The 14,738-nt window shown below is 45.3% G+C and overlaps 1 protein-coding gene across 1 annotated transcript in view; it reads left to right on the top strand.

Moving 5' to 3' along the window:
* The window catches only part of LOC136678864 (C-type mannose receptor 2-like), a 28,225-nt gene that overhangs the window by 7,346 nt on the left and 6,141 nt on the right, over positions 1-14,738 (top strand). The window contains exon 2 of the mRNA XM_066657035.1: positions 130-529. Coding sequence (XP_066513132.1) covers positions 130-529 — 400 coding nt within the window. The remainder of the gene's footprint in view (positions 1-129; positions 530-14,738) is intronic.

Below are 14,738 nucleotides of genomic sequence, written 5' to 3'. Positions count from 1 at the left end.
ATCTACTTGGAGATTAGCCACTAGTTTCTGAACTGATCCAGTGTTAGAACTGGTTCTGAGTTTAACACATCCACCAATAAATATCTGTAAATGATCTCTACAAATCAGTCCTTCTCGTGTTCTCCACAGCTGTGTGTGGGGTATCTGCATACACTTCGTATCGGTACGTTTTTGTGAATGAGAATAAAAACTGGACTGAAGCTCAGAGCTACTGCAGACAGAAATACACTGATCTGGCCACCGTCAACAACATGGAGGAGATGAAGGACCTGAACACGACTCTCAAAGATAAAACTACCAGCTCAGTGTGGATCGGTCTAAACAGAGGGAACACTGGGAGATGGCTGTGGTCTCTGGCTGATGGAGGTCTCTACAGTGAGGGAGAGGAGTACAGGAACTGGGACAGTGGAAATCCAAACAACTATGGAGGGATAGAGTACTGCGTTACAATGTGGAAAAATCCTGGACAATGGAATGATGACCAGTGTAATAAAACACACCCTTTTGTGTGTTATTGTAGTGTAGTAAGGTACACCACAAATACATATACATATAATTTTATAATTTGTTTTATAGCCTTGACTTTATTCAAACTCCTTCAACCTCTGATATTTGACTTAATGAAATTAATTAAGATTTATAATTGGTTTAAGCAATTAGAACATTAATAATTAGTTTGAGAATGAATAATAATCATGCTAAATGAGTTCTTCCGGATTTTCAGAAATTCTAATGAACAAACTGCACACACTGTGATTTCAAATAATGAGAGTTTTATTAATAAAGAGAAGTATTTAATTAACATCCTCGCGACTCTTCAAAACTTCGAACTGGATGTGAGCAGTCGAGCTGCTATTTTCAAGGCTGGCGCGGTCACGCCCTAATGGGAGGCGTCCTCTTTCTGATTGGACGCGAGTTCAGTCTCACGTGACTCTCGCTAGGGGGAGAGAGTCGAAGGGAGTTTGAATCATTGATTCTCACATAAAGAATATGAATTTCTCATATCAAAATTCTTATACCCGCTATCAACATATAACAATGAGTACATTGGACTATTAACATCAGACAGTTACATAAGGTTTCATCTTTACGTCCCATTTATGATGCTATGCTGGGAAAGTATATTAGTTCGTTTAATCCTATTCAGAGGTAGGATTTCTCTTCATGATAGAAAACAGTCCACAATATACACATTTCATTAGGAGGTAGGCATTCATCTGAGGGTACAGAAAGTGACATCAATACATAGGTTTAATACACAAATAATCAGAGTTTGATTATTTTCCGCTATTGTTTTCCAGCGACTCCGAGCGAGGCGTAGTTTCGCCAGTGTCCATTTGGTGTCGCTGTTGATTCGTGCTTCGGCTGGTGATTCACGGGAGTTCACTCGAGGTCACTTTGGTTTGAACATTTGTTGACCCTGTTTAGTGGGCTCGAGATAAGGAGCCGACATTTAGGTGCCATTGTCATAAATGGCCGTAAAGGCTCTCTTCTTTGTTTGAGGTTCCTGCCTCTTAAGAGTATTATAAAATAGTTATCTCGACAGTTCCTGTTAGTTAAAAGAGAGACGGGGTTGTTGGGGCCATGTGTTACTTTAAAGGGTTCTTTGATGCTCTTAGCTTATGAGTGTGCGTGTGTGTGGGGCTTTGCACTCCCGCGGGCGCAGACAGTCTGGAATGTGACTTTGTCGCAGAGGAAAGGTTCTATTCAGACTGGAGAAGTTTTAATTCAAAACTTTTCATTTCTTCATTTCAATCTGTCCAAATCTGTCTTTGGTATTCATATTTGTCCATACTCCACTACATTCCCCCCTTTCTTTTCAGTTTTATGGTTCGTCAGGGATCATGGAGCTGAAAAGAACTTTTGCTGTGGAGGAAGGTGAGGTCAGCAAGCATATTCAAACACATTTCCAGAGCTGATGTATTCCTATTAGTGTATGGGTGTATATGGAATGTGTATGTTTGCATGCTGAAGGGATCCTAATTATTTAGGGGTAGGTCTTGTTCAAACGCAACCTCAAGAGCTGATTCTTCGACATGGCCTTCGGCTTCATATCTAAAACTTGGGGGTTCACCTCTCTGGGCTCTTTTATGTCTAACGAATTTGACCATTTTATTAGACCAAGTTTCTAACCTGCTCTGGAGGGCTTGAGTGCGTTTGAAATAGAACCAAGCTATACCAAAGGTCAAAAGATATCCTAATCCTACCAGGGTAACTAGTAAGGTGTCCGGGGTGGACCATGCATAGGTGACAGGCTGAACTGGCCATAGGGGTTGAGACGACAGTTCTCTAAGAGTGTTATCTATGGGGGTTAGGTCAATGACTTGGGTTCCCTCATATTCTAGGCGAGTTAGTGTTTTAGTATCTAGCTCGATGGTGTGTTTGGAGAAGAACTCTGAGATTTCTATGTCGCTCTCATATTGGTCAGGGTTTAGGTGATACAGGGCCAGGTCTCCTACATGTAAGATTGCGTTTACAGGGACGTCTACCCAGAAGGTTCGGCTAGGAAGGAGTACCCTTTCTGAGGTGTCATGTTGATCATAGGTTAGTAGGGCCTCTCTAAAGGGGGTGTTAACCAACCAACGATTTCCAACAATTTCAGCTTGAGTACTGGTTACCAAACGTCGGGGCGTAATGACTACCGGGCATTGAGTATTACTCATCATAGGCTTAAGGCCACAGATCCCATTTGCGCTGTCACGAATGAAAGGTTTGCTAGGGCACAAGTAGTGAATGTCTTTAGTGAGTGTGCACATAAGCAAATTGGGTACCAGATATAGGTCAGGGTTATCGTCTTGGTATGCTACAAGAGATGTTGTTTTCACACGAACGTAGGCAGAATCTTGCCAGAAACCAACGTTAACAACATCTTTCAAACGGTATATGTTTTCAGGCGCCATTATGGGAAGGTTAATAATGAATGCTAATTCTCGGTCTTGAGGATTAACATAAATTGGGATGGCGCTGCCTAGGGTATAGGCTAGGTGGGCCTGGAGGTCAGTAACTACTTCTCGAGTTGCTGTGGATAAAATCTCCTGTACTAAGGATAGAGGCACCAGGTAGGGAGGAATTCTCCCCATGGCTAGGCTATCTACCGAGGAGCTGATTTCTTGTAGCATATCAGACAATAACATATTCACAAGCTGGATGTGGGCAAGGTCAAGTTGTACTACTGAAAGCATGGAGTTAACTGTCTGGAGCGTTTTGTTCAAGGCGACACTGTGAGCGTTGAGCACTACGACGGTGCCACGTAGGGTTTGCCCAATTGTTTGCAGGTGCTGCTGCTGTTTGTCTAATTGGGTTTTAATGTTCGGAATTTCAGCTTGTAATTTCCCTACTTGACGTTTGACAGTGGCTATATTGACGGCATTGACGGCGGACGTTCCGAGACTCAGTAGTGATCCCACAGTTGCAGCTGCCATTAGCAATCCGCCTATGAAGCGTTTAGGTCGTTTATTAAAACCATTTAGTTCTGATTGCGTCACGGTAAACTTTTGTAGCTGGCGGAGCATGTGAGTTACGTCTGCTTCAGCATGGCTGATAGCTTCCTCAGTCCATCTAACTCCATTCCGGCCAGTCTGCAGAGTGGTTATCGGTAGGTTTTTGCTACACGCTTCGGCGGGATTCAACCGTACAAATACTCTCTGGGTATGGAGGCGGCAATTAGTGATTAGCAGTCCCGGCTGGTCTTTCAGTATTATTCCTGAGTCAGGACCTGGTTCGATCACTTCAGGGAGCACGGCGGTTCCTAGGGAGCCGACGATCAGGAGAATGAGCAGCGGGGCCATCCTACCGGAAGAGATGCTCATGGTTAGATTTAGGGTATTTACGGCGAGTCGTTTAGACAAATTATAAAATTTTCGCGATACCCTCCTTTTGATAAAATTTTCCTAGGGTAAACACTTTATAATAATTGACGATGAGGGACTAGGGTCTTGCACCCTGAGCGTCCTCAGTCTGGTTAGAAGCTCGTTGCCTGCTAAAGAGTGAGAGAAAAAGAGAAAAGGAATAGGAGAACTAAGGTGTGAGTAGAAGGTTATAGTTGTTTGTTAACTAACACCCTTCCTGCCTTTGGTTCTGTCGTTTATGATCTAACACAAGCGTTAGTATCCCCTACAAGTCCCATGGGGGTTGTGTGTGGTCGGATTTGGTTGCGGTGGACCCATTTGAATTCGGTACTGCCCCGAGCTTTGTTTATTTTGATCCTGTACACAACGGGGGACAGTTTGTCTGTTATCTTATAGGGACCGGACCATCGGGGTAGGAATTTGCGGGCCAAATTCCCCCCTGTTTTTCGCGACCTTCCAACAGGTTGGACAAAGATGTAGTACCATACTTTGTCCCCTATTTGGAGTTCATCGTGGGATGCTTTGTGATCGTAGTACGCTTTGCGACCTTCTGCACTTCTTTCCAGTTTCTGCTGGGCAAAGGCGAAAGTAGCTTTGAGGTGTTTCTGCAGGTCTTCCATATACTGATGAGTGGTGTAGGCTACGGCTATGCTAGCTTCACCTGGCTGATATAACAGATGTAGAGGCAGAGTCATTTGTCTCCCTGTCATCAACTCAAAGGGTGAGACCCCGACCGCGTCGTGTGGGGTCGCCCGTATGGCCATCAGTACGAGGGGGAGTTTGACATCCCAGTCTCGTTGGTTTGCTGCTACGTACTTTTTCAGTATGCTAACAACAGTTCGGTTGGCTCGTTCTACCTGACCTGAGCTTTGAGGATGGTAGCTAATGTGAAGGCTGGCTTTTACTCCTAAGAGTTGCCAGAGCTGCTGCATGACCTCGGCTGTGAAATGTGTCCCTCTGTCAGAGTCGACACGGCTGGGTAGGCCAAACCGTGAGAAGACATGGTTCATCAGTAAGTATGCAGTGGTTAGCGCTGTGTCATTCGGTGCGGGGAGGCATTCTACCCATTTAGTGAATGCACACGTGACTGTGAGGAAGTACTTGTTACCTCTTACTGTTCGAGTGAGTGGTCCAACCCAGTCTATCTGGAGGTTTGACCAAGGGAAGGATAATCCCTTCTTTTGCAAGGGGGCTCTATGAAGAGGATTTGAGGGTTGAAATTGGCAACATACCAGACAGCCTTTAATATAGTCAGCCACATCTTTTACCATGTGGGGCCAATATGCCACCTGCCTGAGCGCATGGTGTGTTGCTTTGACCCCTTTGTGTCCCGCAGATGGGGAGTCATGGGCGTGCATCAGCATCACCCCCCTGTGGCACTGAGGAACCACGAACGTAGGTGAAGTGTGCGAGTCAGTGGCATGAACTAGCAAGTCTTTGACGACTTGGAGGGACGCTCTGGCGCCGTATAGGTCTTTAAGGCCTGGTATGGTGTCAAGATCTTGTGCTGCGATGGGATTAGTAGATGGGTCAGAGATGTGGCTAAGCACTTTAGAAATGGATGGGTCTCGAGCTTGGAGAGCAACTAAGTCAGCGTCCGAAAAAGCAGGGTTAATAGAGACAATGGTAGTTTTGGCATTGTCAGGCGACGCCTTCGTTACTGTTCGAGACCGTGTGACAGCTAGGACTTCGATGTCGGGTGGGTTTGGAAAAAGGGAGGGATAGAATGTCCACGATGTGCCTTCGCGGGCCCCTTGTTTGGCTAAGCTATCTGCTTGATCATTGAATTCTTTGTCATCTCCCGGGACTCGGGAGTGACCTTTCACTTTCTTCCAGTAGATCTGCAGGTCATGCGTGTCTACCAAGTGTTCGCATGCCGCGAAAAGCTCTTTGTGTTTAACTGGCTTTTTGTTTGACGTGGTGTAGTTGTTGGTTTTCCACAGTCTCAAGTGGCATGTGAAGCTTAGGCGCGCGTAGTTGGAGTCTGTGCAGATCACCAACGTTTTTACTCTTTTCTGGACCGCAGACTGGATTGTGATGAGAATTCCTGCTATTTCAGCATATTGGGAGGACTGAGCACCCAATTTGAAACTTAGGGGTTCGTGAGGCCATCCGTTTATTCCGATAATCCCCACCCCTGCCATCAGGGTGTGTTCTCGGCGGAACGAACAACCATCTACATACGCAGTGACAAGGTCTTTGCATGTGTTAGGATCGAAATAGTGGTGGTTAGCCACGGTGGGTAAGAGGGTTCCTGGAGTTTGTGGCACTTGGGAAGGAATGTTTCCTTCGCATCGCCTGCAGGAAGCAAGGCCTGTGCCTAGGGGGCTCTTGTAGTTTTGCGCGTAACGCACCTCTAAGTCAAAGCTTTGGAGAGCCATTAGCCAGGATGCTACTCGAGCGTTAGTTACTACACCCTCTCGAATTCGTTGGCTGTTTAGGAAAGTGACTGGTTGATGATGAGTTTCAACAATCACCTTCTGACCACCTAGGTAGTTGGAGAAATGTTTGACTGCCCACACTGTTGCTAGTAGTGCTTTTTCGCAGTCACTGTATTTGTTTTCGGCAGCCAGCATAGTTTTACTAGCATAGGCTATGACACGTTTGTCTCTGTCGTGTAATTGATACAGACCGGAGCTGAGACAGTGGTCCGAGAACCCTACTTCTAGGTAGAATTCTTTGCTACTGTCAGGATAGGCAAGGCATGGAGCCGTGCACAGTTTCGATTTCAGTGCCTGCATGGCGTGTTCCTGGGCTTCGCCCCAGGTGAACGGAGTATCCTTTTTCAGGAGGTCATAAAGTGGGCGAGCTAGGTCCGCGTAGTTCTCTATGAATTGTCGTGAGTAGTTGCATACTCCTAAGAAACTGCGGAGTTCCTTAAGGTTGGTGGGTGTTGCGAGGTTTGTTACCCCTTGCACTCGACTCACTTGTGGTTCAACACCATCAGTGCTTACGAGCAGACCGACGTAATTCACTTTTGTTCTGCACCACTGACATTTGGAGAGTGATATTTTCGCACCTGCTGTTGTAAGCTGGTCAAGAACATGATCAATCTCGTCAATGTGTGCCTGTAGGGAGTGGTTACGCATGAGTATGTCGTCCACATATATGAGGGTGCCTCGCTCGCGGGCATCAGGGCATGCTTTGTTTAAGAAAATATTAAACTCCGCGGGTGAGTTGGCATATCCAAAAGGGCACCGAGTGAATGTGTACTGTCGGTTTGCGAAAGTGAAAGCGAGCTTGTGTTGGTCTTCTGCTTGCACCGGGATGGTCCAGAAGCCAGAGGCTACATCGATGGTGGAAAAGTATTTAGCGTTTCGGACCGAGGGAAGTTCTTGCTCCAATTGTGTCATCGGCCATCGAGACAAGGGAACTTGTTGATTTAGTTTCCGATAGTCGATGGTTAAGCGCCATTTATCATTTGGTTTTATGACGGGCCATAATGGTGCCGAGTACGTGCTGTTACAGGGTCGAATTATGCCCTTTTCCAGCAAGTCATCAATGATTTCTTGTACCGGTTCATAGGATGCCAACGGAATTTTGTATTGGCGGACAAACGTGGGTGGTGCTCCTGGACGAGTGGGAATGCGTACTGAATGAATGTCAGTGAGACCACAGTCCGTTGAATCTTTGGAAAAAGATTTTTGATATTTAAGGAGCACTTCACAGAGTTTCTCACGTTCTTCTTTGCTTTGGAGGGCGTCGGCCTCCTTTAGAACTTGTTCGACTTGGATACGAAATTCGGAGTCAGATAGTTCTTTCGAAGTACGTGGATTTGAAGTGTTTTCTCCTGCTTCGGGAAGAAGAGATGGTTCCCGGGAGGATTCCGGGGATGAATCTATGGAAAGAACCGTGATCGTCATTTGATTGTCGTCAGCGAGATCTATCCTGCAAATGGCGTCGTTACTCATGTCCAGAGCTGAGAAGAGAGCAACAGCTCGCGTCGGATGAGTGTAGAACACCTTTGATTCTGCATGGTCAAGAAGCAGGGATTCAGGCATTGGTCCTATGATCGGAATTCGCAACTCAAAGTCATGGAATTTCGTACTGACTAACCAACCCAGAGGGGATGAGTGAGGGATCGTTAAGGGTTGAGTGGTTTCGTTCCGTACGAATAGATAGGTGGATCTTGCTCGCGTCTCCACCAAAGGTGTGGCTTCGAGGGTGAGGCCTAGTTCGAAGAACTGAGGTGACGGTTGGAAAAGTGCATGCGTGTGGCTTAAGTGTTGGCCAGGTCGCATGACTAAGCGGATGGGTACATTTGCTGCGTTCGCAGGTACCACAAGTGAACCTTGGTTAGTGACCTGACATACCTCGGGAATAGTTTGTCCTGAGCCTAGGTTGCTGAGATCAGAGGACCAGGTTTCCGTTGAAACATCAGTCAAAGACCACAGCACGCCATTGAGGGTGTCTACGTGGACGTCGAGGCGCACCAAGAAGTCACTTCCAATGTAAACGTCGTGCGGCAAGTTAGGGACGACTAAGAAATAATGGGTGATTACCCTTTTGTTCCACTGGACGGTTAAAGCGCAAATTCCATCAGTGGGTGACATTGCTTTTGATGTCAGGTTAAGAGGAAAACGACAAGGACTGCTCACCAAAGGAATGTTTGGTTGAGTGAGGCGCAGAGTGTTAAAGAGGGTTTGGCTTATGGCGGACTGGTCGGTCCATAGAGCCAGAACTGCATTGTCTACATGATAGTCCTGCATTGTGAGACCATTCACGATGGGAAGGCCGGGAGCGTCTGTTGTGGACGGCTGTGTGAAAGTGCACAGGAATGTGTTCCGTTGTTCTAACATGGCACTAGGGGGCCAGGGAGAGACTGCTGTCTCTGGCGTGGCTGCCATGGGCTCAGTTTCCTCTTCCTCGAAGTGAGGGATCTGGCTTGGTGGATCTCCTATTGATTCAGGCCGGATTTCGAGACGGCAACACTGAGCTTCCCGGTGGTGTGGGGTGCAGATGGGTAGAGGCTCACGCACTTGTGCCCAGATCTTTGACCTTTTGAAGTCAATCAGTGGTTCGAAGCGATTAAGGAGATCTTTGCCGATGAGGAAGGGAATTGTTTCGAGAGGAGACACATGGACTGGATGCACTAAAGTCATTGGTCCAATGGCTAAGTGTATTAGTGCCATAGATTGGATAGTGAGGCCTGCATGTGAATACGGCTGAATTTTAAGAGAACAGTTTTGGAGCTGTATCTCGCGATTTTCACGCCGCGCAATGGCTCGAACCTGGTGGAACAAGGCGGAAGACATGAGCGTGACATCTGATGCAGTGTCCAACAGGGCCTCATGTACTAGCCTTCTCTCCACAATGGTGGACAAGTAGAATTTGCGTGCAACCCCTTTCTCTGTTAGGTGTCCCATGAATTGTCGGACGGGTGTGTCGCCTTCAATGACTGAGGGGTCATTTGGCGTTAAACCTTCTTTACCGTCTAACTGAACAACCAAAACAGCACTGGAGGGTGGTTGCAAGTCACCCCCGTGTATCATCGGGTTTTCAGTGTTTGTTTGGGTCACGAGGAGATCGCACGGTGCGCTGCAAGACGGAGCTTCGCTTGTCACTTCTCCTACATAACTCTCTAACATTTCTGGAGTGTTAGAGGATGGCTTTGGGTTAGACCGCACAGAGGTGATAGAAAGAACGTCAGGTTTTTTCTTTTTCTCTTTGCAAATCATTGCAAGCATTCGGCGGATGTCCTCTAACTCCTTAGAGCTGAGTTCCGTGCCTTTAAGCTTGTCTTTAGCGTGATTTTCTTTATTTTGATACCAGTATTTCTCTTTCTTTTCTCTATAGGAATCAGAAAGCTGGTTCGGAGCTGTTCGCTCATATCCCTTATGGGGATGTGATGGTTTTCCACGGCCCGCACCGCGGTTTTCTACAGGGTAATAGTTACGACCATACCCAGCCCTGTCCCGAGGGTTCCAGAAATCTTTGTCGTGATTTCTGTCTGGCCTGCGAGGAGGGTAGCGCTTGTATTGGTGTGAGGGCGGATGAGGTTTCGGGCCCTCACTGGTCCACGGAGTGGAGGAAGGGTCCAGGGCGGATCTTTGTGGATCGGCCTGGGTGGCACCTTCTAACTCTAAATGTGGGGAGTTGGAGTCGACATTGAAGACTTGGGGTGTTTCGGACCGTCTGTTGGGGATTTGTTGGGATTTTAGGAAACCTCTGAGTGCTAAATCACGCAGCTGTCTGCTAGACAGGGTGCGAGGGCAAGCTGAGACTCCCAACTGATGACTGGTGTGGGGATGGAGGTTTTGGATAAATAGTGATTTGAAATTTAACTCTTCCTCCATTCCGGAGTCATTCCTAGGTCCGAAGTAAGCCTGTCTGAGTCGGTTATAATATTGCTGAGGGGATTCCTGGCGTTGCTGTTTTATATTCAAAGCAGCGGCCAGTCCGGTCTGTGACAGGTGATTGGAGAATTCTTCCTCCAAGGCTTGGCACAGCACATCATATCGCGCTTTTACATAGTCTGGCTGACGTTCAATGAAATTGCTGACGTCTCGGTTGGAGGTCAGTTTAATCACATATAGTCTGTCATCTATGGTGATCCCGGGGAACCTTTGGAGGTAGAAGTCAATATCTTTTAGGTAGGAAAAGATATCATTAGAACCGTCAGGTTTGGGATCAAAGCGGGTTATATTACGCGCGATTTTATCTAGGTCCTTGTATGAGGGACCATGAGAGGGTAAAGGTTGAGGGGACCAGACACTGGGTTGCAGTGCTCTGGGTCTAGCAGGGCGTTGTAAGGGACGACTGACAGGAGACACAGGGGAAGGGGAAATACCCGTTGATACCAGAGGAGGTGCTGCAGCAGCTCTAAAGGTTACGGTCCCTGAGTCTGGTTCCTGATCCTCACTATCTTCCTGCTGGCCTTGTCTTTCTGTAGCGGCACTAGGTGGCACATCAGGTGTGACCTGGGGCAGTGTGTTCCCTTCAGCTATTTCGCTTTGAAGTCGACTTAGCTCTGCCTCTACCTTTGCCTGCTGTCGCCTTGATACCTCAAGCTCACGTTCGCTGGCTCTGAGCTGTACTAAAGCGAGGATGGCTATTTGACCTAATGCCTCCGTTAGGGACTTGCCCTTGGCCATGTGGGTTAAGTGGTTCTCTACCCACTTAGCCACCATGTGGTCACGGCCGACCAGGGAGGTCTTCTGCACAGTCTCTGCGAATCCAGGCATCACATCACTGGTGATGCTGGTCAGAACAGAGAATGCCTCATCCCACAAACCTTCTATATATACTTCCGAGGAAAAAGTCCCTTCTGCCATGTTAGCTGTGTTTTGACCGCGAGGTGTAACTTACTTCTATTTAGTTAGGATTAATTCCGTTTAATCCCTTTTCTAACTAAATCTGAACTAAATTCACCTGTATCGAGTGCTCTAAGAGTAACTGCTAGTATGTATGGTGTTAGAGTTAACTTGTGAATCTCTAAGGGAAGTCTGTTAGTATGAGAGAGTGGAGTGAAAGTTGCTATGCGCAAGTGAATACAAGAAGAGAGAGAAGAAAAAAAATATAAAAAAAAATTTTCAATAATTAAAATTATTAAAAATTTTGAATTAAAGAATTGTCGAAAAATTTGGATGAAGGAATTTTAAATTAAGTGAAATTTATTATTGCATATAATTTCCAATTAAGGAATTATGAAAGTAAAAGAATCTTCCAAATTAAAGAATTATTAAGAACAGCGAAATCAATAGACTCTATCTGTTAACTGCGTTTGTGCTCTGGTATCGCGTTAGAGTGTCAATCTCTAATTACAGCACACTGTCTGCTGTAGTTGTATCAACTTATTATGCTTCCAAGCCCTTACTTGTAATTATTCAGATGTGCAGAGTTTAGAGACAGCCACTAGAGCTGTGATACCAGGTCTTATCAGTGTGAACTGGTCGACAATTTCAATTGCGATAGCAAGTTTTCTCCACCAGAGGGTACTGAAGGTAAGTCTGAATGGCAACAGCGAGCTTCAGTATTTAAGTTGAACTTAAATTGTAATACCAGACTAGGACACCAGAGGGCGACAAGCAAGTTACAATGCAATAGCAGCAATGCACACCAGTCGGCGCTGGTGGGAATCCCAATCAACAGGGCACCAGCAGACACAGTAACACAAGTGGGAATTTCCACTGTAGCGGGAAGTTTCAACACTAGAGGGCGTTATCAGATTAAAATCTAAAATGGAATAAACATTTTAAACGCTCAGATACTCTATCAAAAAAAAATTAAAATTTTAAAAGGGGAACAGAGATTTTACACTAAGGTATTTTAAAAGAATTTCATCTGTAATGACAACTTTTAAACACCAGAGGGCTGCTAAACACTTATGTTATCTCGGCGGACAACCTCCCAACCACTAGAGGGTGTACGGGAATCAAACGTCAAGGGTAGCACCACTTGACCACAAGGAGGAGCACGGGGGACACGCTTCAATAGACGCTAGTTATGAAGTAATTTTCCCTGCAATTACGCACTTATACCACAAGAGGGAATTTGTCTTCCTCTGTTTTGGGGGCGTTTTGAATTTCCCTCCTTAGTTTCAGCTCCGCCCCTTCAAAGGGGTTCGTTCCTTTCTGAATACGCGTTCAGTTTAACTGGAACAGCTGACAAGAGCAGATAGCTCTTCACACAAGCCGTATTTTCGGCTGTCTAATAACCTCCCAATCGCCTAGCGCGCGATCTCGTTATTAACGCTGGTAGCGACCCAGTTTAAAACGAACGGGGGTATTCGGTTCGGTGGTCTCTCGCCGGGATTCGTGGCCAAGGGGTCGAACCGAAGGCAAAGTCTTAAAAGCGGAGTTTCGCGCTATTTAGACGTGCCCAGGCCTCAATTTAATGCATGCAAAATGGCGCAGAGCCGCGCTCTTTCAAAAACAACCAAGCTTATTTTCTAACCGGTATATATATCACAGAACAGTTTTTCAGCAGTAACAAACACAACACGAAATTACCCACATCAAGCTTTGAATCTCAATCGTTATTCAGTAACACAACAGCGTAAAGTATTTCATAAACCCAAGCTGATATTGTTTCAGTGTTTAGTTTGTTCATTAAAAAGCCTTTTTCCGGCCCCACGTTGGGCGCCAAAAATTTATAATGGTCTGTATATGTAGTGTAGTAAGGTACACCACAAATACATATACATATAATTTTATAATTTGTTTTATAGCCTTGACTTTATTCAAACTCCTTCAACCTCTGATATTTGACTTAATGAAATTAATTAAGATTTATAATTGGTTTAAGCAATTAGAACATTAATAATTAGTTTGAGAATGAATAATAATCATGCTAAATGAGTTCTTCCGGATTTTCAGAAATTCTAATGAACAAACTGCACACACTGTGATTTCAAATAATGAGAGTTTTATTAATAAAGAGAAGTATTTAATTAACATAGCACAACCTTGTAATCTCACTGTGTCCGGCAGGGGGAACTAATTCGAACTTAAAGGTGAGCTAGGCGTTTTTAATTTGTGACTGAAGTTACTAGCTAAGGTTTAATTAAAACAAAATTTATCAAGAACTTAATTCGGTTTCAGCTCTGGAAATGCATAAGTTTAGCTTACTTTTTCGTCGATTTTCACCACCCGTTTGGATGCAGAGGCTCTTTGAAGTCCTGGGAATGGAGGCGTCTCACTTAGTCTCGCGGTTCTTACCGCCGAAGTATCCAGGCTGGTTTAGCGTGGAGGTTTTTCTTCGTTGATTGAGTTGTCTCGGGCGTACCCGGAGTGTGATGACGCAGGCGGCAGTATCCTCTCTTCGGCCTTCGGTCCGGAGTGCGAGAGTCCAAAATATGGACGTTTTGGACGAGCGGTTCGCTAGTTATGGCAGCTCCAGAACTGAAACCGCTTCAATAAACTCACTTATTCTAAGACTTCTGATGTATCGGCAGTGTTTCCTTACTCTGGCCATGAATAAGTTCACCTGCTTCGATCAGTTGTGAGATTAAACTTAGATTGGGTTATAAGACATAAACACGATTAAAAGAAAAGAAGATATTCAAATTACTCGACGTATTAGTAAAACTTCATACTCTTAGCTAATTTCGAGACGTCTCTCGTAAGCTTTTTGAAGTCTGAGAGGTTTTTCTTTGTTTGTTGTCGGCGTGGAGACGAGAGCGTTTCTTTGTTGTTTCAAAGTTTCTCGGATCTCCTCGTGGTTGTTGTCGTCGGCGTCCTCTCTTTTCAACTTTCTTTCGTGGTCCGTTACTTCTGTAGAGTCCTCGCGACTCTTCAAAACTTCGAACTGGATGTGAGCAGTCGAGCTGCTATTTTCAAGGCTGGCGCGGTCACGCCCTAATGGGAGGCGTCCTCTTTCTGATTGGACGCGAGTTCAGTCTCACGTGACTCTCGCTAGGGGGAGAGAGTCGAAGGGAGTTTGAATCATTGATTCTCACATAAAGAATATGAATTTCTCATATCAAAATTCTTATACCCGCTATCAACATATAACAATGAGTACATTGGACTATTAACATCAGACAGTTACATAAGGTTTCATCTTTACGTCCCATTTATGATGCTATGCTGGGAAAGTATATTAGTTCGTTTAATCCTATTCAGAGGTAGGATTTCTCTTCATGATAGAAAACAGTCCACAATATACACATTTCATTAGGAGGTAGGCATTCATCTGAGGGTACAGAATACCCCCTGAATACAGACAGGAGAGTGAAAATTCGGTGTCGTCATTTCCGGCTGACAGTTCGCGCGCTCAGTTTGTTTGTTTGCTTGCTGCTGTTTAGTACTGTTCCTAAGCTCGTTACTTAAAATCTTTACTGTTAATACCTTGTTAACTTATCCTTATTAGTTGTGCTTAGTGTTAGTTGTACACTGTTAAATACCACTACCATTTTATTATTGTTGTTTTCATATTAATAACTTCTCT

The sequence above is a fragment of the Hoplias malabaricus genome, chromosome 2, assembly GCF_029633855.1.
Source record: "Hoplias malabaricus isolate fHopMal1 chromosome 2, fHopMal1.hap1, whole genome shotgun sequence".
Lineage (NCBI taxonomy): Eukaryota > Metazoa > Chordata > Actinopteri > Characiformes > Erythrinidae > Hoplias > Hoplias malabaricus.
The sequence above is the reverse complement of the archived record's forward strand: the minus strand, read 5'-3'. Positions and strand labels throughout refer to the sequence as shown.